This window comes from Ornithorhynchus anatinus, chromosome 18 (assembly GCF_004115215.2).
Source record: "Ornithorhynchus anatinus isolate Pmale09 chromosome 18, mOrnAna1.pri.v4, whole genome shotgun sequence".
NCBI classification, from domain to species: Eukaryota; Metazoa; Chordata; class Mammalia; order Monotremata; family Ornithorhynchidae; genus Ornithorhynchus; species Ornithorhynchus anatinus.
In genome coordinates, this window is record NC_041745.1 from 5,809,733 (window position 1) to 5,831,933 (window position 22,201).

At 43.8% G+C, this 22,201-nt stretch overlaps 1 protein-coding gene across 1 annotated transcript in view; it reads left to right on the forward strand.

Moving 5' to 3' along the window:
• The first annotated feature begins 3,271 nt into the window (after positions 1-3,271).
• The window catches only part of PCP4 (Purkinje cell protein 4), a 45,962-nt gene continuing 27,032 nt past the window's right edge, over positions 3,272-22,201 (forward strand). The window contains exon 1 of the mRNA XM_007667205.3: positions 3,272-3,375. Coding sequence (XP_007665395.1) covers positions 3,367-3,375 — 9 coding nt within the window. The 5' untranslated portion in view covers positions 3,272-3,366. The remainder of the gene's footprint in view (positions 3,376-22,201) is intronic.

The window sequence follows — 22,201 nt, forward strand, 5'->3', positions numbered from 1 at the left end:
CCCTAATGGAGGCATTGCCTTTTTGAAGAAATTAGAGTTAAGGAAAACTGGGATTGTAACTCTCACCTCATGTCTGACTCTACACACGTTTCTCTCATCTCCATGCCCCCTGAATCCAGACAGGTGTGCATTACCGGAGGAACATTCCCTAATGCCATCATCCTGTTATATCCAAAATGTGTAGTGAAAACACACTGCTGGATTGTGGTGTAGTGCACTTCAGCAATCAGTCTTGGGTAAGAGCAGTGGGATTTCAAAACGTCCAATCAGGGGCCCTGCTGGAGGCAGAACTGAGTGAATAATGTTCACTTTACGGAAATGGGGAGGAGGCATGTCTGGGCCCCACCGGCTCCTCCGTTATGCGAATCAGTTATTAATATGCCAATGATTGGGTTTCATCAAGAACCTTGCCTGAAAAGTGATTGGTGGAGGTTGGGCAGACATCCTAGCCTTTCTGAAAGTGTTTTCCTGATTGGCCTGGAAGACTGGCCAGTTGTTAGCTGCTGTCAAGAGTGGCGGAGGAAAGGGAAGGAGGGGCAGCTCTTCATTCCTCACTCATCCATCCTTCCTGGGCTTTGGGATGGGGAGATGGGCTTGGGGAAATGAAAAAATCCTGGAATCCTGTCATCAGGGATTTGTGGTTTGAGCAGCCTTCCTGGGTAGTGAGAGAGAGCGGGCCAGTGGAACTAGAATCTATATAAACTAATACTTTCTTCCTGGTACAACCCCGACTTGAGTTTTGATGGAGTTTAGTAATCAATATGGTATTTACCAAATACTTATTATTAGCTAAGCACTGTGTCAAGCGCTGAAGTAGATGTTGCAATCACCCCCCTCCCATATTATTATGCTGCAAATTATCACAAAAGACTTTTGTTTGAGGCTGTCCGACAGCCACTGGATGTATTTTTGCTGTTTATTTTTTTCTTCTGAGAATTTGCAATTTAAGTAACTTCCTTGGTCTTCCCAGAGCCCAGTGTGTAAGTTGGAACAGGGGAAGCCCTTGAAGTGTGCAGATTTAGTGAGGAACCAATCAGTGACCTTTTTCCCATTCTGGGGAAAAAGGCCAAAATATTGATTTTTTAAGGGGAGGTTGAGAAGGCTGAAGTTGTCTGTAATAACTGTCATATCCGTTAAGCGCTTAGAATTGCGAAATGCAATACTCAGTGATGGAGTAAACACAAGATAATCAGATCAGACAGCTTCCTGTCTCATATGGACTCACAGTCTAAGATGGAAGGAGAACAGATAGTGAATCCCCATTTTACAGATGAGGAAACTGAAGTTCAGAGAAGTTAAGTGACTTGCCCAAGGTCCCCGAGCAGGCATGAGAAGCAGAGTGGCCTAGTAGATAGAGTACAGGAGTGGGAGTCAGAAGGACCTGGGTTCTATTTCCAGCTTCACCAATCGTCTGTCTTGTGACCTTGGACAAGTCACTTTACTTCTCTGTGTCTTAGTTACTTCATCTGTTAAATGGGGATTAAAGCTATGAACCCCATGTGGGACAGGGACTGTGTCCAACCTGATGAGTTTATTTCCACCCCAGGACTTAATACAGTGCCTGGCACTCAACAAATACCATTTTAAAAAATAAAGTGGCAGAGCTGGGATGAGAAGGGTCCTCTGACTCCCCTGCCCGTACTCTTTCCACTAGGCCACACTGCTGATTCTCTGGGGAGGAAGGTAAACAATATATGTATTATAATCCCTAATCAAAACTTGGAAATGGACAAAATTTTTATGTTCTCTCAGTGAAATGTGACTCAAAGCAAGACTCCAGGCCCAGAACTGTTTTAATGTGGAGAAGCAATATAATATCTAAAAGTAAAGTTACCTTCTGCTTTTCCAAAAATTAAAATCAGCCAATCTACACCCCCAGTCAACACAAAATCAAGGTCAGGTTGGCTGGACAAATCACTGACTCTTATTGCAGTTGCCTCCTCCACCTTTTTTTCACCCTGCAACCAGAGTCAAGGCTCCTGTGGCTTTCCATTTTCTTACCCCACCAATACACCTCTCCACAGTAAGGGGCCTGGACCTCCGTTTGGTTGGTTAGAATAAATACTGAATTGAGGATAGGGAAACTGGTGGTAATGAGGGAAGAGGTGGCAAAGGGAGGGCGATCAAGACAGAAGACCCCTTCGGAGCTGACAGACCCCCACTGTCTCCACCGTCAAAGCCCTCCCCAAATCACATCTCCTCCATCAGGCCTTCCCCGACTAAGCCCTCATTTTCCCTACTTGCTCTCCCTTCTGCATCGCCTGTGCACTGGGATCTAAACCCCCTAAGTACTTGATAGGCATCCCACCCTCAGCCCCTCAGCTCTAATGTACATATCCTGAAACGCTGACATCTCCCCTATTTTTTAACGCCTCTTCTTCGCTCTGTAATTTAATATCTCTCTCCCCCTCCAGACTGTAAGCTCCTTATGAGTGGGGATCCTGCCAGCCCTCTTGTCTTGTGCTCTCCCTAGCACTTAGTACAGTGATCTGTGATCAGTAAATACCACTGAGTGATTACTTGGGAAGAGAATCGCAACTGTTACGGGCTCCAGTTCCACAACCATCGGTCATCTCCTCGGAGTTCTGCAGCTCGACCTTCCCAGCCTCAACAGAACTATGAGCAGTCTGGGGGCCGGGGGAGCTTCGAGAAAGCAGCTGGAGTTTTTAGTGTCCAGGATGTTTGAGCACTGGTCCTGGCCTGAGAGCTGATTTAGGGCCCTTCCCTCCTGGCATCAGTATCGGTGATTGGCCTTTGAAGAGTCCTTCGCTTCAGCGAATTTGGATCGGATGTTTAATAACCACCCCTGGCTGATGGTTGCTGCATCACGGCGTAGTGGATAGACCATGGGCCTGGGAGTCAGAGGATGAGGGTTCTAATTCCAGCTCTGCTGCTTGTCTGCTGTGTGACCTTGGGCAAGTCGCCTCGCTTCCTCTGTGCCTCAGTTCCCTCATCTGCAAATGGGGATGGGACACTTTGTGCAATGGACAGTGTCTGTGTCCAACCCGATGTGCTTGTGTCCACCCCAGCGCTCAGTACAGTGCCTGGCACATAGTAAACACTTAACAAATACCATATTATTATTATTATTCTGTGGCCGGTCTCGTTCCATCATTCCCTCGATCTCCGATGGGATTCCGATCGATTCCGATTCCTTTCCCTCTGCACCACTAGGTGGCCCTGGGTGCTCTCAGATATGAGCTGAAGGAGTTTAGACAGGTGAATGAATCTTATTGGTTTACTAGAGGCATGATGCTTCGGTGCAGCCCTTTTTAAGAGAAAAAGCTAGGACAGAGCAGCAAGTGCTGTGCCGTTCCCCTCTGGTCTGAGGAAGTGCAGATTGGAAACTGTCCCTGCAGAGACACCATGAGTGAGGTGAGTGAGTGATTTTTCTACTTGGAGAGGGAGCAGTGTCTAGCTGGGGGGGATGGGGAAGGACCCCCAGTACAAGTCTTCCAGTCCAGAGTGAAGGGTTTGGGAGCGATTTGCTAGAGAGGATGAAATTTGAGCACTAACACTCCTTATTCCTCACTGAGAAAACAGCATCGTAGATTTTGGCGGCTTCTCGATGTTTAATTTACCTGCTGAATAGAAACGGGCCGGTCTGAGTCTTTTAACAATAGGACGCAACTTCTGAAACAGCTCAGGGTCTGAAAAATCAGAAACTCAGCCCATATGGTTTTCTAATAAAGATCTATAATGCTTTCCAGTTTCTCTCCTGTTTCTATTTCATCCCTGCTTTAGAAATGTCAACAGGCAGCTCTATCTTCATGGTTCATTTTTCCAGCGACCAAGTGGGAAAATGCTTTGCTGTTTAGCTATGTTTCCTTGACACCTCTATGTAGAACTACTGTCCAGCTGAAATGACCTCTCCGGTTAACTGTAGCACCTGGAAAGAAGACGAAACAGTGTCCAGCAAGAAGGACGCTTTGTGGGAATACTTGGATAGGGAAAGGACAGAAAGATATGAGTCTCTGATGCAATTCACATCTCTGATTCCATTTGTAACTAACAACGAGGCTTTCTATCATCAGGCTGCTGTTTAATTCCCAAAGGAACACATTCTTTCCAAAAACCCAGACAGATCTCAGGTTGTAAAATGCCAAATTCTAATTCAATGATTTCTCTGAGCCAAATCCATTTTAATCTTCTCTTACCCAGCAATGAAATAATTACTTTAGAAGAGATTTCTGAAGAAACCACTGCATTTGGTTTTGACAGATGGGTTATCCTTTTTATTTTTAAGCTGTCTGGAGTAAAATTAACAAGCCCAGAAATAAAGTTTCTGCCCACTGTTTCATCTTTCAGATGAGCAACTCTTTGGGTATAAACATAAGAGGGGGGTTGTGGGGAGAGCACTGCAGCAATCTTAGAAGAGGGGGATTAGTATCATACCAGGTATCATACCAGGATTCAAAGTCAGTTCGAGGGAACTAGCAAGGTGTGGAAAGCTGGGAGGTTAGGTGGGTGGGGGAAATCTTGGGGGCTGAGGTGGAAGAGGAGTTCTTCCTCTTGACATATGCAATGGGAACCACACACAACCATTTCCTGACAGCAGGGGTGTGAAACTATGTGGGCCAGTATATAAACTAGCTTCAGTTAATATTGCCAATTTTAAATCCCCTTTTCTGAATTCCCAGGGTTTACCCAGTCATGTGAGTCAACATAGGTTGTTGAGGTTGGAGAAAAATATCTGGATGGAGAGGCAAGCCTTTCTACAGAGCTCCTCCCCGGAATATGGTTAAAATGGGAAGAGTTTGTTCTTCGGCTGACCACACGAGCTGGTTTGGCCAGGGCAGTCCTGAATTCCCGTTGAAAAAAATGACAACTACCTAGAAGTGTACTCTCCCTCCAGCCCTTCATGCTCATTTTACAAGCTTGGATTTCCACAGCTGGTCTGGGGCAGGCCAGAACCTGCACCTTGTATTTATTTCAGGACTTAGAACAGTGCTTGGCACATAATAAGTGCTTAACAAACACCTCAATTATTAGTATTATTATTCTAACTGTCCCTTACTCTCCACTTGGCTGCCTCCATCCCTTTGCTCACACTCTTCCCTTTGGAACTTCCTCTCTCCCCAAATCCAACAGACTACACTTCTTTTTATATCCATAATCCTCCTGAAAGCCCAGCTTTTCTGACATGGTTTCCCCAAGTAAATCCCAGCACCCCAAATCATTCAAGCCCATCAACCGTCTCTAGCACTTATGTGCTTGTCTTCATTCTCAGCACTTATGCATATGTATTTTTGGATAGTCAATGATTTCTTTTGATTACTCTGCTTGTAAATATTTTTATGTCTATGTGTAAGTGCCTTGCCGGTAGGGAATGTGTTGCTTGCTTACTCTACACTTCTCAAGCGCTTAGTACAGTGCACTGGACTCAATGGGCACTCAACAAATACTATCACAAATGGAAGAGCTCTGTCCTAGAAGAAGGAGGTGCTTTACTTCTCACTTCGCTACCACCACCCTCTCTCTCAGTCTCCCAGTGAGAAGGAAGAACAGGTAGGCAGCACGGTCTTGTGGAAAGAGCCTTCGGCCTGGGAGTTAGAAGATTGAATTCTAACTCCAGTTCTGCCACTGTCCCATTATAAGGCCTTGGGTAAGTCACATTTAGGCCTCTGATTGATCGATTGCCTCAGTTTCCTCATCTATAAAATGGGATGAAGATACTGGCTCTAATAATAATAATGTTGGTATTTGTTAAGCGCTTACTATGTGCAGAGCACTGTTCTAAGCGCTGGGGTAGACACAGGGGAATCAGGTTGTCCCACGTGGGGCTCACAGTCTTCATCCCCATTTTACAGATGAGGTAACTGAGGCCCAGAGAAGTGAAGTGACTTGCCCAAGGTCACACAGCAGACAGGTGGCAGAGCTGGGATTCGAACTCATGACCTCTGACTCCAAAGCCCGTGCTCTTTCCACTGAGCCACGCTGCTTCTCAACCTCTCCTAACCTCTTAGATGGTGAGCCCCATGAGGGACCAGGATTCTGTCCAACTTGATATCTTGTGTCTATCCCAGGGCTCAGCAACTGTTAAGCTTTTAATAAACAGTGCTTGGCACAAAGTAAGCTCCTAACAAATACCATAATAATAATAATAATAAATGCCTTCATTAAACAAGGAGATGGGGATCCAAATCTTGCATTTTTTGATATTTGCCCAGCCTCAACTCCACAGTCCTGGTATACATATCTTTAAATTATATATTTTAAATAATTTACATTAATGTCTGTCTCCCCCTCTAGGCTGTAAGCTCACTGTGGGCAGGGAATGTGTGTTCCAACTCTGTTATATTTTACTCTCCCAAGAGCTTAGTACAGTGCTCTGCACATAGTAAGTGCTCAATAAATACCACTGATTGGTTGATTGATAGTCCTGGCATATTCAAATTTAAACTCACAGTCCATGGGCCACAGAGATGTGCAAATTCTATTAGAAAGCCAGAGGCTCATCAGTGCTTCCCACTGACCCCGCTGTTATGCTCCCAACTGCTGAATGGTCTCTCATAGAGTTGATTTCCACTTATCAATCTTTCCCACCAACATTTCTGTAGCCATGTTTAGGGTTCTATAAAAAAAAACTATTGAATGTGATTGTAGATGAACTTAAAGAAAGCACCATACTGGCCACCAAAATGGGTGTTTTAGTCTGGGGTGCAGACCCACATGTAGCGTCTCTGGTTGGATTATTGCCTATTTCTTTTTCTGATGCTCTTCTCCGGCACTGGGAGTTTGTCCATTCCTAGAAAAACACTACAATCTGCTGGAGAAAGTGAATCAGATTGAACAGCAGAACATTTCTTTGCCTAGCTTTAGCCAAGTGGGGCTAGAATTAATTCCAATCTTCCTTTAATAATGTGCTTTTAATCCTTGTTTGATTAATCTCTACCCCCAACCTAAGGAAGGAATTTATTAATGTCCAATCTTTGACGCTGCTCCATGTCTTCATGGGATTGGCCATAGGGCAGAAAGCCCTAATTCTGGTAGACTATAGTCTAGTTCAGTCATTCTTAGGGGCATCAGTCATCTGGCCTGTGCCCTCTCCTAAATGGTACCAGCTGCTTTTCTATCCATTTCAGAATTTTCGGCTCTGATCCTCCCTCCCTCGTGGCTCTACCTCTGAGAGCCACGGCTCTGAGTCCTGGAACGTATTTCATAGTGACCCAGGGAGAATGCAAGGCTCTGGAGCAAGTTCAGGGCCCAGAGGTTCCCGCCAGAGAAATGCTCTAGAATCACACAAAATTGACACAATTCAGCGAAATGGCGGCTAAGATGGCATCACATTACGGTAGCATACCTGGGGTAGCATGTCACTTGCATTTGCTTGCCCAGTCTTTGGGCAGGCCGTCGGGGGCTATCCTCGTCAGTCTGTCCAACAGTAAGTCAGACGACTGGTCAGGAAGAGCAGGCATAAGGAACATTAAACTGCTCTAGGTTCCGTTCCAGCCATGTGATTCCCAGAGATGGTAGCAAGAATGAGGGAAAGGAAGCTGAAGGCGAAACTTGGCTTTTAAAATGTGTCTGATCTATTTCAACCCCAAAATCTTTTTATCTTCCATAAAATTCAGGAAGGCACTTGATTTGAAAGGAAAGGCTCCCACAGGTCTAAGGACAAGAAGCCCAAAAGAGGGTGGAGGGGGCAGACTGGGTGGAAACCTAATTTATAATTTGGCACTGAAGTTTGTCAGAAGGTCCTGAAGCAATTTTAGAAATGAATTAGGAAGGGGATGATTGATCAAAGTTCAGAGTGCTGGGATAAAATACATTAGCTTGAAACAAAAATCCTTACCCTTAAGCTGTACTAATTGAAAGTGTTTCCCTATTGCATTGCAGTGTGAAACTAGCCAATTCTGGCTGCTTTCACTCCCAAGGCACTGGAAGGAAATAGAAAAAGTAGTTCTACATATTACAGCTATAAGATTTATGTCTTTTCATCGTTTGTCAATTTTAGTTTCTTTTTTTTTTTTTCTGGGGGTGAGAAACAGTGCCTTTGAAAACTAGGGAGCAGGAATTTATCGAATACCCAATGAGTTTTGATTTTATTTAAAATGATACTGTCACCCCCTGGATAAACTGGATAACTGGATAAACTGGATTTTATCCAGTTCAGAGAGAACTCAAGTCAACAATTGGTTCACATTTGGGATTCTACTGACTATATTCCTCCAAAGCCCTAAACCTTCAGATCTGTGGATATTTATAGTTGAGTCTAGGTTTTGAGGGTGCTTGGAACTGATCCAAGGGACTAAATGCCATCACAGGTACTTTGCTACACACAAAGCTCTCCCTGGTGATTGTTTTGGACTGACATGGACTTTATTGAGGACATTTAGTTGTGTCACTTGGACCCACACTCTCCTGCCCTCAGTTTTAGATGAAATTAAGAGTTCTACAGTTCACTCCCTAGAAAAGGAGTTGATAGCAAGGAATAGCTTCATCCAAAATGATATTGGCCAGATGTCTGCCATTACCCATGAAGCATCAAGCATGAAAATGACACTGACCCATAGTGGATTCTGCTGACATTGCCTTCCCCTTTTGTTTTCACTGATGGTGAGTGCCTACACTCTGCAGAGCACCGTTCCCAGAACTTCTGTGGTAAAGTGAGCTGAAGCAGGAGTAAAATTAGGGGCAGGTTTTCCTGTGGACTGGGTTATTCCTTTGTCAAAATATCTATAGGTGGCCTTCAAAGCCAAAGAAGACACCAATGACAATGAAATTCATCTATTAGAGTGAACAGTGCCCGGCACAGTAAGCACTAAACAAATACCATTAAAAAAAAAGTTTGTGATTGAAAAGGTCAATGCAGTGGTATCTTCAGTACCGGTCACACTGGACACCCAAAAGGATTGTCCCCTTTTGTGTTTTCTTGATTGGTGCTGGCATGTTTTTCTCTTTTGCCTCCTTTCTCCCTTTCCTTACGAAACTTCTGATTGAAGAGAGCCACTCTCTTCTTGCTGGCTGTCACCATAGTGGTCTGTCCTTAGCACTTGACTCTCATTTTTCAGCTACGATACAGCATTGGCTGAGGTTTTGTTTCACCGTGTTCTTAAAACTTTCCGCAGCCCTCATTGCTTTTGATTTCCCAATTTCAGCTCTCCAAAGAGCAGCTGGGTATCCTGCTGCTGCTCATTATTTCCACGTCCCAGCCAGTGTAGTACTACAGATTCAATGGGGAATTTCCCAGCAAGCTTTAGGGCCCAGCAAAAGGTGAGGCAATTGGCAATGGCTATTTTTTATTCAACCACCTCATTCTCTCAGTTGGATGGAAACTGTCAACGGAGATGGGAACAGAAATGTGAAAACAGCCTTATGTAAACCTTCCTCACACAGTGATAGACTCATTCTTAGCTCTGCTTGCCTGGTATTGCCAGAAGAATCACCTTTAAAGTGTCAGGAAAAGTTGGATTTCTAGTTAGTCTCCTCTCGACAGTGGGTGAGTAAAAATAAAACAAGCCCTGAATATTTCAGGTGTTGGGGAATTGCCGAAGATATCGGCTTTAAGTAGTTAATATTTCAGCATGGAATAAAGATTCTTTTGGTTTACCCCAACCTCTATTCAAAGAAAATAACACAAGCAGAAATTATATTTACATAATGAAGGAGAAAAGCCTAAATGTCTTCCAATTGATACAAGTTTAGCAGAACGGAAAGGTACCGATATTTTGACCGTTTCTGGTCAAAATGCATTTTGAAATTTCTTTCACAAATTAACACTTCTATCTATAGTGTGCTAGACTTCTTTTTCAAAGTTGAAGTCATCCATAATTCATCTTTAGCTTTCTCTTTCTGGTTAGACTGTGTAAATCATGTGAATGATCTCTTCAACCAAATCATCATTATAGTAGCAAATTCTGGACTTAAAAAAAAACACCTGGGAAAGGAATTTTCCAATTGTGGAAAAGATGGAAGGAAGAAAATCCTTACACTTCACTGGGTTCTTTTCCAGGATTAAGGATCCATTTTCTTCATTAGAATATTCCACGTTTCAGGGGGTATGAATTTGTGATTCATAATGCCACCACCGGGCACAGTTGCCTATTGAGATTTTGGATGAAAGAGGCCTTGAGAGGAAAAGCTTTGTCTTCTGTGAGCCATGAGTTTGTTACAATTCAATCTCTCTGAATGGAAGTGGGAGCAATATTATATACACAAACATGAGTTCAGTGTAGGAGCAAGAAGAGAAGAAAAATATGGATGGATAGTATTCGCCTCAGCATTCATGGAAATGTCAAGGAAAACATGAAATTTGAGAAAGGTATACTGGAGTATTTACTAATCTTTATTTATCTCAAGTGTGGTCTTAATGAACATTCAAGCACTAATACATGCCTGAATGAAAAGTTATTTGCTTCACTATTAGAAGCAAGAAATTTAACCTGCTAACCGTGTACAAGGAAGCAAGCAAGAAGCCTCTAAGTCGTGATCAGCACTTAAGACTTGGCTGTTTATGTGATAGGAATGAAATCAGAGCAAATCCGATGGGGTGGGGGGGTAATATGGTTTCTTTGAAAGTCAGGAAGCACAATATTTATGCGGAAACGAGGAGAACCAGGGGACATCCAGAAAGCTTGTGGTTACTAATAGATTATAAGGTTCTTGAAGGCAGGAGTGGTGACTATTTTCCTTTATTGTAGTCTCCCTATTGCTTAGTGCAGTGCTCTAAGAGTTATTTTTAAGCATTTAATATGTGCCAGACACTGTTCTAAGTGCTGAGGTAGATAATCAGGTTGAACAAAATCCTATCCTACATAGGGCTCACAGTCTTAATCCCCATTTTACAGATGAGGTAACTGAGGCCCAGTGAAGTTAAGTGACTTACCCAAGGTCACACAGCAGACAAGTGGCAGAGCTGCGATTAGATCTCAGGTCTTCTGACTCTCAGGCACGTGCTCTTTTCACTAGGCCTTGCTGTTTATTGAATCAAGTAGAGAGAACGGAGCTACTCCACCAACCACTGAGCTTGGTCCAGCTGGGATCCATTTCAAGTCGCTGGCAGCCAGGGTTTCATTTATGATGCAACTCACTAGGCTTCAGGACTCTTCTGCGATGCCCTGACCTGCTTTCTTGGTTATTCCCCTTTCCCAGGCCCACAGCACTTATGCACATATCTGAAATTTATTTATTTACATTAATAATAAATAATGTTGGTATTTGTTAAGCGCTTACTATGTGCAGAGCACTGTTCTAAGCGCTGGGGTAAACACAGGGGAATCAGGTTGTCCCACGTGGGGCTCACAGTCTTAATCCCCATTTTACAGATGAGGGAACTGAGGCACAGAGAAGTTAAGTGACTCGCCCACAGTCACACAGCTGACAAGTGGCAGAGCTGGGATTCGAACTCATGAGCCCTGACTCCAAAGCCCGTGCTCTTTCCACTGCGCCACGCTGCTTCTCTCATTAACACCTGTCTCCCCCCATCTAGACTGTAAGCTCCTTGTGGGTAGGGAATGTGTCTGTGTAGTGATGTACTGGACTTTCCCAAGCACTTAGTAATGTGCTCTGCACACAGTTAGTGCTCAATAAATACAATTGAATGAATGAATGACTGGTACTTGAGGACAGGATTCCATGACCTGTGTCACTGGCCCAACAATTAGGTGGGGAGGTTTCAGGTTGGTTGGTCCCGTGGTCAGGAGCAACAGGGTCAAAAGAGCCGCAGGAATCTGGAAATAGGAGTGCTGGAAATAGACTGGAGCCCTTCGCTACCTCTTCCCCGTACCTCATTCTCTCCCTGCTCTACTCTCCAGCATCTTGGCTGAGCAGTTACACTAGGCAATGGGAGAGGAGAGAGTTCCTGGACTTTTCTGGGCTCTTCTGTCTTTCTCCCACTTCAAATCAGTATGGCCTAGAGGACAGAACACAGGTCTGGAAGTCAGAGGGTCCTGGGTTCTAATCCTGGCTCCACTACTTGTCTGCTGTGTAACCGTGGACAAGTCACTTAACTTCTCTGTCCCTCAGTTACCTCATCTGTAAAATGGGGTTTAAGACTGAGAGCCCCATGTGGGACAGCGACTATGTCTAACTTGAGGAACTTGTATCTACCCCAGTACTTAGCACAGTATCTGGCACAAAGTAAGCACTTCACAAATACTATTAAAAAATAATAACCATCATTCACAAGAGTAATCAATTCTGCGGCTCTAAGGGTATTATAAATGTCCCCAGTTTACACCATCAGAGGACAGAGCTTTTTCTAAAGCTATCAGTTGCTCCAAATTATAAATTCAGCATCCTTCCCTGAACTGCTTTGCATTAACAGCTCAGCATAAGGTACACATCCCAGGCATCAATCTGCTTGAGTATTGGCTGTGCCTTCCAAGTCGCCCCAAATTTATGCCCCGAGAATTCCTCTCGATTACTTCTCGGCCTGTTTTCTGAAAGGGAGAAGTGTGAATGTGTTTTTAATAGTGCCTTTGGAAAACCAATCACTCATGTGGAGTACGCTGTCACGTATTTTCATACAAACAAAAGCAACAACAATTAGAATCAAAATTTAGATCGATTGATAGATCACACCATCCACATGGAGGGGCTTCTTAGGGGCAGAGGGCCATGATGCTCAGCCCAAAGAGCTGAAGTGAACTGGTGTGACATTTCTTATGAGTTCAATATTCTTGCTAAGAGGAATGGAATTGAAGAGGACTCTCTAGGTTATGTGGTCTTCCTTTTGGTCTAGCTTAGTTTTCAGTGGCTCAAATTGGAGAAGCAGCGTGGCTCAGTGGAAAGAGCATGGGCTTTGGAGTCAGGGCTCATGAGTTCGAATCCCAGCTCTGCCACTTGTCGGCTGTGTGACTGTGGGCAAGTCACTTAACTTCTCTGTGCCTCAGTTCCCTCATCTGTAAAATGGGGATTAAGATTGTGAGCCCCACGTGGGACAACCTGATTCCCCTATGTCTACCCCAGCGCTTAGAACAGTGCTCGGCACATAGTAAGCGCTTAAGAAATACCAACATTATTATTATTATTACAGACACTCTTTCTCTCTCCCTCTCTGTCCCTCTGTCTTTCTCTGCTTCACTCTCTTTTTTTCTACACACAAAAAAATTAGCTGATACAAGCTAATCAGGTTGGACACAGTCTATGTCCCACATGGGGCTCACAGACTTAATCCCTGTTTTACAGATGAGGTAACTGAGGCACAGAGAAGTGAAGTGACTTGCCCAAGGTCACACAGATGACAAGTGGTGGGGTTCAAATTAGAACTCAGGTCCTTCTCACTTCCAGGCCTGTGCTCTATCCACTAGGCAACACTACTCTCAACTCTAATACACTTTACTCTCCCAAGTGCTTAGTTTAGGGCTCTGCACACAGTAAGTGCTCAATAAATACAATTGAATGAATGAATGAATGAACTCTATCCATGGCTTGAATCAAATAAGAACAAGGGCCAAATGTTCTCCCTGTTGGCTGTGGGGCTGCCTCTGGAGAGGTGAGGGGAGGGGCTCTCCTTAAGAGATGGGCTGGGGGCAGTTACTGCCTTTACCCAGTGGATAACCTGGTCCTGGTGTTTAGGAATGTTCTCCAATTTTCAATCCCTGTAAAAATTCACCTCTCCAACCGCAAGCTGAATCACTTTCCAAATAAGATTTTAAACAATTCAATCTCATCATTCAACTGAGCTCGAATTGAGAATGTGCTTTGGCTGAAATTCATGTGAAAGTTCCCCCACATTTGAATTTTGGATGCTGGCTTTGGAGTCCCAAATGACAAAGATAATATTAAAAGCGACGGAACAGAAATTCGGAACTGGCAGCCTTGGTTCCGGGGCTTTTTTTTTTTCCCCCTCTGTTTCCTTTTGTATTCCGAGCTGAAAGTCAAAAATAAACTGAATAGTCAAGTGGCTCCAGCTTCAAAAAATAAGAAATGAGGCAATATAAGGACAAGCGATAGCTCTTCTTCTCTTCCTCCATTAAATCTGCAGTGAATCTCCTTCAAGGTGAACAGAACGGATGAACGAAGACACCCATGATAGTTCCACGGGACTGTTTGGTCCTCTGTTTTTTTGCAGAGTGAGGAAGAGCAGAGTCAGGAAAAACATCATGTCATTATTTCCCAGCGGTCACAGTGACCTTTCTTATTTTATCTATTTCCTTTCCTGTTCACAGAAGGCCCTCTCTACTGCTGTGGCTTCAAGGGTGGCAGCTCCCAGAGCTAAAATCCAAGACCTATCTAACTCAGTTCAACCCCCTAGCCATCCTGACTCTTAATCAGTGCTTTTTTGATGGGAAATCAGAACAAGGAAGGGTTACCTTGCTGGTCTGTTAGAAGAAATAGAAAATAAAACCAAATTTAAATCACTCAGAAGATCTAGAATTGTTATACAGTTGCTAAACAATAATGATGTGTGAAGGAATAAAGCTACTCTGAATTCTAATTTCAAAGCTTAGTAGCGAGGACAAATTTTCTAATTCTTTGAACTTCAAATATTTTCTACCTCTGGAACAGGGACTGTGCCCTACCTATCATGTATCTACCCCAGTGCTTAGAACAGTGCTTGGCACCAAATACTATTATTTTTCCTTCTTCCTTTTTCTTTTTTTTAAAATAATGGTATTTGCTAAGTGCTCAGCCAAGGTGCCAAGTCCCTCGCTTGAAATGCAACCAGAATCTAAGGAGAAGAGGAACAGATCTATTTGCTTTGTTCAATTGAAAAAACATTTTTTTCTTCAGGCTTGAGGAGTCTATCTCAATAAGAGCCGGGATCAATATGTGCAGAGATGAAGCATTTTGGCGGTGTAAGCTTCAGTCGTTAATAACTGGTCCATCCTTGGAAGACAATCTCTAACGAAATTACAGCAGGGTTTGTTTTCCACCAAATTAAATTGTTTGCGATTTCAAGGGGATTTGAAAAATGAAATATGGAGCAAATATTAGGAATGAACTCACAGCAGCCAATGGTTGGACAGCTCTCCTATGTGGGTGTGCAAAATGCATTTTTGCATGCCTGTGAAAGCCGCCTTAAGCTGCAACTAAAATGGGAGTTAGAAGATTAATGGGTTTTAACTAGTCATCTGTAGCACACTTAACCTTGTTTCTTCACAGCCGAGAGTTGGGACAGTGTACACGAAACAAGGAGATAAGAAAACCCCTACATTAGGGGTCAGATCTCTTCATGTAGCCGATTTGGATCCCACTGGAATCCAAATATCAATAGAGTGTATATTTTCTGTCTAGATTAGAACACTGATAATTGTGGCATATAAGTGTTTACTATATACTAAGCCCTGGGGTAGACACAAAATAATCAGACGGCACAAAGCTCCTAGAGGGTTGGGGATTGCTACTTTTGAAGGAAAGAAACAGCACCTCCTCCATATAAATATGCCGACCCAGTTTTTTCTGATAGGACCATTGTTCATTCCATTATCCTTAAACTGTAACATATGTACTCTGGTTTTTAGAGGAAGAGAAGACACTCGTGTGTCTGAAATTAGTTTAAATGAGTGGAAAATACATCCTTGCATCCTCAGAGAATTTTGGAAAGGGAATTGTTTCTCTATCCATCAGTGCAGTTTTTGAGGTTTTGAGGTCTGCAGTCTCCTGAACTGTTAGCAGGAATGTTTAATTTCAAATTAAATCTAATAGTCTGCTGGATGGGGCATTTCTTACCGTTGGTGCAGAAAACAGCTGCTGGATTGAGAAGCAGCATGACCTAGTGGAAAGAGCAGCGGAATGGGAAGCCAGCAGACCTGGGTTCTAATTTCAGCTCTGCCAACTCATTTGCTGTTTGACTGCGGGCAAGTCACTTCTCTGTGCCTCAGTTTCTTCATCTGTAAAATGGGCATTCCATACATGTTCTCCCTCCCACTAGGCTGTAAGCCCCATGAGGGGTAGGGATTAGGTCTGACTTGATTATATTATCTCTTTCCCAGTACAGTGCTTGGAGCATAGCAAGAGCTTAACAAATACCACAATTATTATTATCCAACTGCACATTACTCCCTCTGACACTCCCGGGGCTATTTTTATCTCAGCAGAGGCCTGAGCAGATTAATCATCATTGGCATTTTTGATGTAAAATGGAAAACAGAGGTCGTGCTGCTGGAATTCCTCTTCCACCCCCTCCCCGGGGGTTGGAAACTTGGGGTGCCAGCCCCTTTTGCCCTCGGGTTAAAGCAGTACTGGGTTTCCCAGTGGCAGAAAGCCAAACCACTTTCAGTGCAGTAATGAAGAGATCCTGCAAAACTCACTCATTTCGCCTCTTGGAACTGAAGTGTGCAGTTGAGGTGAAGTCATGAATTTCCCCCGTGAAGCCTTTCAGCGGCCTAGATATTCAACACTCAGCTTGAGCGCCATCCAGCTGCTTGAACTTAATTGGGCACAATAACATAGTGGGGGGCTGGAGTCGTTTGATCAGGGCAATCACCTCTGCTCCAGCTGTTCCCTTTTTCAGGAGACTCTGAGGTGACGGTCCCCAGGGAGGCGGAGTGAGGAAGAAGGATGGAGAAAGAGTGCAGTACTCTTTCTAAATTGCAGGTGCTGTGGAGCTACATCCTTAGAGGAGCTGGTTGGGTTGGTGTTTTCACCACAGTGAAGTTAGAGGCTAATATGATCCAGAGTGCCAGCAAGGTCTGACTCCCCACCCCCATGACTGCCAGGATGCAATTTTGGGCATTTATAGGCTGAGAGAAGGGGATGAACGGGCACCTCCCCTATTCTAAATGACACTGTTCTGCTACACTGTGTGGGCTCACAGTGAATCGTGACGATGTACTACACAAGCCTGTTGGAATCCCAGATCCTACAGCGTGTCTCTAAAAGGACACAGGACTGGAGACTAAGAGACCCGCAGAAGTGGCATGGCCTAGTGGTAGGCCTGGGAGTCAGAAGGTCATGGGTTCTAATCCTGGCTCCACCACTTGTCTGCTGTGTGACCTTGGGTGAGTCCTTTAACTTCTCTGTGCCTAAATTCCCTCATCTGTAAAAGGCGTATTAAGACTATGAGCCCTATGTGGGACAGGGACTGTGTCTCACCCAATCGCCTTGTATCCACTCCGGTGCTTAGAACAGTGCCTGGCACATAATAAGTGCTTAACAAATACCATTATTACTATTACTATTATTAATTCTAGCTCTGCCCCTTGCCTGCTGTGAGACCATGGGCAAGCCACTTAACATCTGTGGGCCTCAGTTTCCTCATCTGTAAAATGGGGATTCAATAACTGTTCCCCCTCCTACTTAGACAGTGAGCCCCATGAGGGACAGGGGCTGTTTGATCTGATTTTATTGCATTAGGCACATAGTAAATGCTTAGTATTATTATTATTACTGCTGTATTTATTAAGCACTTACTATGAGCCCAGCACTCTACTAGGCACTGGCGTAAATACAAGATAGGCAGATTGGACACAATCCCTGTCTCACTTGGGGCTCTCAGTCTAAGGGAGACAGAAAATAGGTATCGAAGTACTTCCTGATGAATGTGGTGGATTCTATTTATCCCCACACGGAACAGGAGCCAGTCTATGCTCTTGGAAAGAGCAGGCTGCAGACACTCCTGCCGCATGGTCACCAGGGGTTCATCTGGGTTTCCTACATCCCACGAGGGTGGAGGGGCCTGAGCACCACTCCCAAACTGCCCTCAGTCAGCACCCCTGCCAGGACGTGGCACCCAGGGGTCCGGGGTTGATGGCCCACAGAACCTGGGCCATTGCTATAGTACTACTCCTCAGCAACTTTCTGGCTGCTTTTCCATGCGCTTCTGTTCTTCCCATGAGAATTATGAAGGAAAAATGTCTTCTGTGGCCTGCCTACAGCAAGCAGATGGCTAAGGCTCCCTCCTGACGTAGAATCCCCTGGGAGCCCCATAGAAGGGGAACAGAAAGGATCGGCAGATTCCCTTTCATGTCTTTTTGGCCTGCTGCCTGATTTTCACCCGACCTGCTGCTGCTGCCGAATTTATTTTAGGCTCTGGACATGTGCTTATTTTCATGGATACATATGTCTGTATTGTCACACAGGCCCATTCCCCCAGCCATAGTTTACGCACACAGCAGGGCTATTTAGTCAGCTCACTCTGCCTCCAGTTTGCGGGGGACGTGAGCCGCCAGTTATATGCACCGGTGTCCAGGATGACTTTATGTAGCTTATGTGGTGGAGAATCATACCCGTGGATGATGATGGTAATAGTAACTGTGAAATTTGTAAAATGCTTTGCTGTGTGTCAAATACCGTGCTCAGTGTTGGGGTAGATAAAGTACAGTCAGATTAGACACAGTGACTATTCCCCCTGGGGCTCACAGCGTAAGTGAAGAGGAAGCACACGTATTTAATTCCCCTTCCCCGGATGAGGAGACTGAGCCACTTTAGTGACTTGCCCAAGGTCATACAGCAGGAAAGGGGCAGACTGGGATTACTAATTAAAGTCAGAATCTCTATTGTACTTGCCTGATGGATCACTAAATCCAGGGGGCTCTCAATAAAAACAATTGATCGCTAATCAATCAATAAATGGTATTCATTGAGTCCTTACTGTGTGCAGAGAACTGTACTAATCATTTGGGACAGTTCAATATGAAAGAGTTGGGAGATAAAATCCTTGCCCATAAGATTCTTAAAGTCTTCAGGATGCAAATAGTGTACAGAATTAGAGGGAAATTTTCAGACTAGGGCTTTTATTGTGGAAGAATTGGAAAAGATTCAAGTAGAGTTATTTAAGCTGTAAATCCTTTCTTTTTTTTTTCAGTTTTAAAAACTTTTCTGGTCAAAATCTCCCTTGGGACAGTAGTTCTCACTCACGGAAGGATTAAATTATTGGTGCCGTTCTTGCTTCATGAGTTTGGCCTCTCAAGGCTTTCCCCACGAATACAAAGGAAAAATGTCAGTGCCAAGAACTTAAACCTGCTGCATTCTTATCATTATGCCCAAGTTTTAAGTCCATTTCCCCTTTAGACAATTCAGAGCAACTTTGATTTTCAAGACCCAATGATCCACAATGAGTTTGATGTTCCACAAAACACCTGGCTAAAAATCAATATGATCCCTAGCACTCACATACTGCCTTTTTCTCCCCTGCCCAACCTGTTGGATCCTGTTTTAATGTACAGATTTGGTGTCAGATTTTTTTCCCCCTCATTCCCATTCAAAGTTTGACTTTTCAACTTGGAGATTGGGGGAAAGCTTAATTTCTGCTTTCAGGCTTCAATATTTGCCATAGAAAATCCTCTGATAGTTTTCAAGTAGGCCTAATGAAAACTGTGTGAAAACATAGTGCTCAATAGAAATCCATTGCTTTCTGTTGCTTTAAGGAGAGGATAAGTAGAATGATTGGGATTATGGCACGATTCCGAGGCAGAGATAGCTCATCCACCTATTTCTGACATTATGGCTTAATTGGTTGCCTTGTCGATGTTATTCATTATTCATTCGTGTACATACAGTTACGTGGTCCCTACTCACAGTTTGCACAGCTTTCGACATGAAGCTCTGTGTTCCTTTATCTCTTCCATCTGAAAGCTGTCCCAGGTGTTGAACTGTTCATCAAGATGACCTCATTTTCAGGCAGGTAAAAAGCCGACAGTCTGGAGAAATGGCAGGCTTCGATACAAATAGTCCCATGGAGTGAAATAAATAAAATGGCTTACAAGGGGATTGATAAATAATGTTTGCTGAGAAGAGTATTGGGGCCAGCAATAGGAAAGAGATGGATTTTTGGCCCTCTCTTTTTCTGAATCCCCTTCCTCTAGCTAATGTACACAACCTTAGTTTTAATATATGAAGATGTCAGATTGGAAGCCTTGGAATGGGAACATGTCATTGGCACTCCCATTTAATCCCTAGAGGCCAAAAAATATGCTTCCCAATAACCCCCAACCAGTGGATAAAACAATTTTAAAGCAATATGGCCTCAATGGAGGAAGCTTTTGGTAGCCATTTATTATTATTTATTTATTATGACATGTGTTAACTGTTTACTATGAGCCAGGCACTGCATTAAATGCAGCTAATCGGGTTGGACACAGTACCTGTCCCATCTGTCATCCCCATTTTACAGATGAAGAAACTGAGGCACCAAGAAGTACGTGAAGCAGTGTGGCTCAGTGGAAAGAGCCCGAGCTTCGGAGTTAGAGAGCATGGGTTCAAATCCCAGCTCTATCACTTGTCAGCTGTGTGACTTTGGCAAGTCACTTAACTTCTCTGTGCCTCAGTTATCTTATCTGTAAAATGGGGATTAAGACTGTGAGCCCCATGTGGGACAGCTTGGTCACTTTGCATCCTCCCCAGCACTTAGAACAGTGTTTTGCACATAATAGGCACTTAACAAATGCCATCATTATTATTATTATTATTAAGTGACTTGCCCAAGTTCACACAGCAGGAATCTAAGAAAGACAAAGTCTTAAAACTGAATTTAGTACCAAAACACAACAGAGCATTGTGGAAAAACTATTTTTAGATGCTTGTCATATTAATATTAAAGTGATTAATATTTGCCACCATTATTATGGTGGCAAGTAGCAGCATTAGAACCCACAACCTCTGACTCCCAAGCCCAGGCTCTTTCTACTGAGCCCACGCTGCTTCTAAGTGGTAGCATGGCTTAGTGGAAAGAGACCAAGGCTGGGATTCAGAGAACCCAGGCTGCTATCCTGGTTCCACCACTTAAATGTTGTGTGACCTTGGGAAGTCACTTAACCTTTCTGGGCCCAGAGTAGTGATGAAATACCGGTTCTTTCTCTTCAATTGTGAGGCCACAATTAGGACAGTTACTAGGTGTGTGATTGGATCTTTCATCTACTCCAGTGCTTGGCACAGTGCTTGGTATATAATACAATTAAGTGTTTACTATTATTGCTATTATCACATCCTGTTGAGAGTAGCACACATGGCCAGGACAAGAGGGTTGACATATTCCCTGAGGAGAGGGAGATGTACTTCAAAAAGAGTACAGGATGGCTCAGTGGAAAGAGCACAGGTTTGGGAGTCAAAGGTCATGGGTTCCAATCCCGGCTCTGCCGCTTGTCAGCTGTGTGACTGTGGGCAAGTCACTTAACTTCTCTGGGCCTCAGTTACCTCATCTGTAAAATGGAGTTTAAGACTGTGAGCCTCATGTGGGACAACCTGATTACCCTGTATCTACCCCAGCACTTAAAACAGTGCTCTGCACATAGTAAGCACTTAACAAATACCATTATTATTATTATTATACATTTATCTTGGTTCAAAGAGAAGTAACGGTATCGAAAGACTGAAAGAGATGCTTTCTTGGCAAGTTTGGAAAGAGACTGTGGTGCTTGGTACCGGGTTTTGTTGTTATATTGTATTATACTCTCCCAAGTGCTTAGTTCAGTAAGTGCTCAATAAATATGATTGACTAACTGACTGACTGAGGCAAGCTATCTAGATCTCTGGTCACATCCAGCTCCTGGAGCTGTTTCATCAGCATTATCCATGAATCATGCTGAGCATCCAGTGGCAGGGCAAGATTATCAACACCCAGGACCCATCATCTACGACCCATGCTCAAATCCAGTGGCACACAAGATTACCAGTAATCGAGTCCTGGAGAACTGTTTGCTCTCTTGTATTGAAACAATCTTCCCAGCAAGACAGATGGACTGGGGCAGGGGGGAGAAGAGTGTGACGAGAAAGGAAAGTGGCAGGATAGTCAAATAGTTATTGTCTGAGGGACTGGAAAAGGGATGCATTTGGGCCATGAGAGCTGAAGAAAACCTCTTAAAGACATGGTGAAACCATCTCAAACACATGACACAGTGGTGAACTGCTGTTTGGCAATAATCTGGCTTCAGTGGCTCAAGTACCCAGTTTCTTCCATGAGTTTTAGATTTTCTTACTCGAAAAAGATCAAGATTTAAAAACTCATAAGTGCTAACTGCTAATTTAGCAAAGAGGAGTTTGCAGACGATCAGTGTACATTGGACTTCCAATAAATTCCACTGAGGGAATTGACAGTGATTATGATACATTTCTTACCTATATAATCTTGTCAACAAATAAGGCTGGAGCAAAAATAGCACCAAGCAAGGAAGGAGGTTGTGGAGTTGAGGGTGTCAAGGAGGAGTTGCTGAAAATAATGACCAAGAGGACAGGCAAGCATGAAAGCTGAAGAAAATAAAATGATGAGGGAAATAGTACACTCTGCCAGAAGTGAATTTAAACAGAACTGTGGAACATTTGGAAAGAAGTTGAATACATCAGCTGAAATGAGTTTGAAGAGTTGAAAGAGATAAGA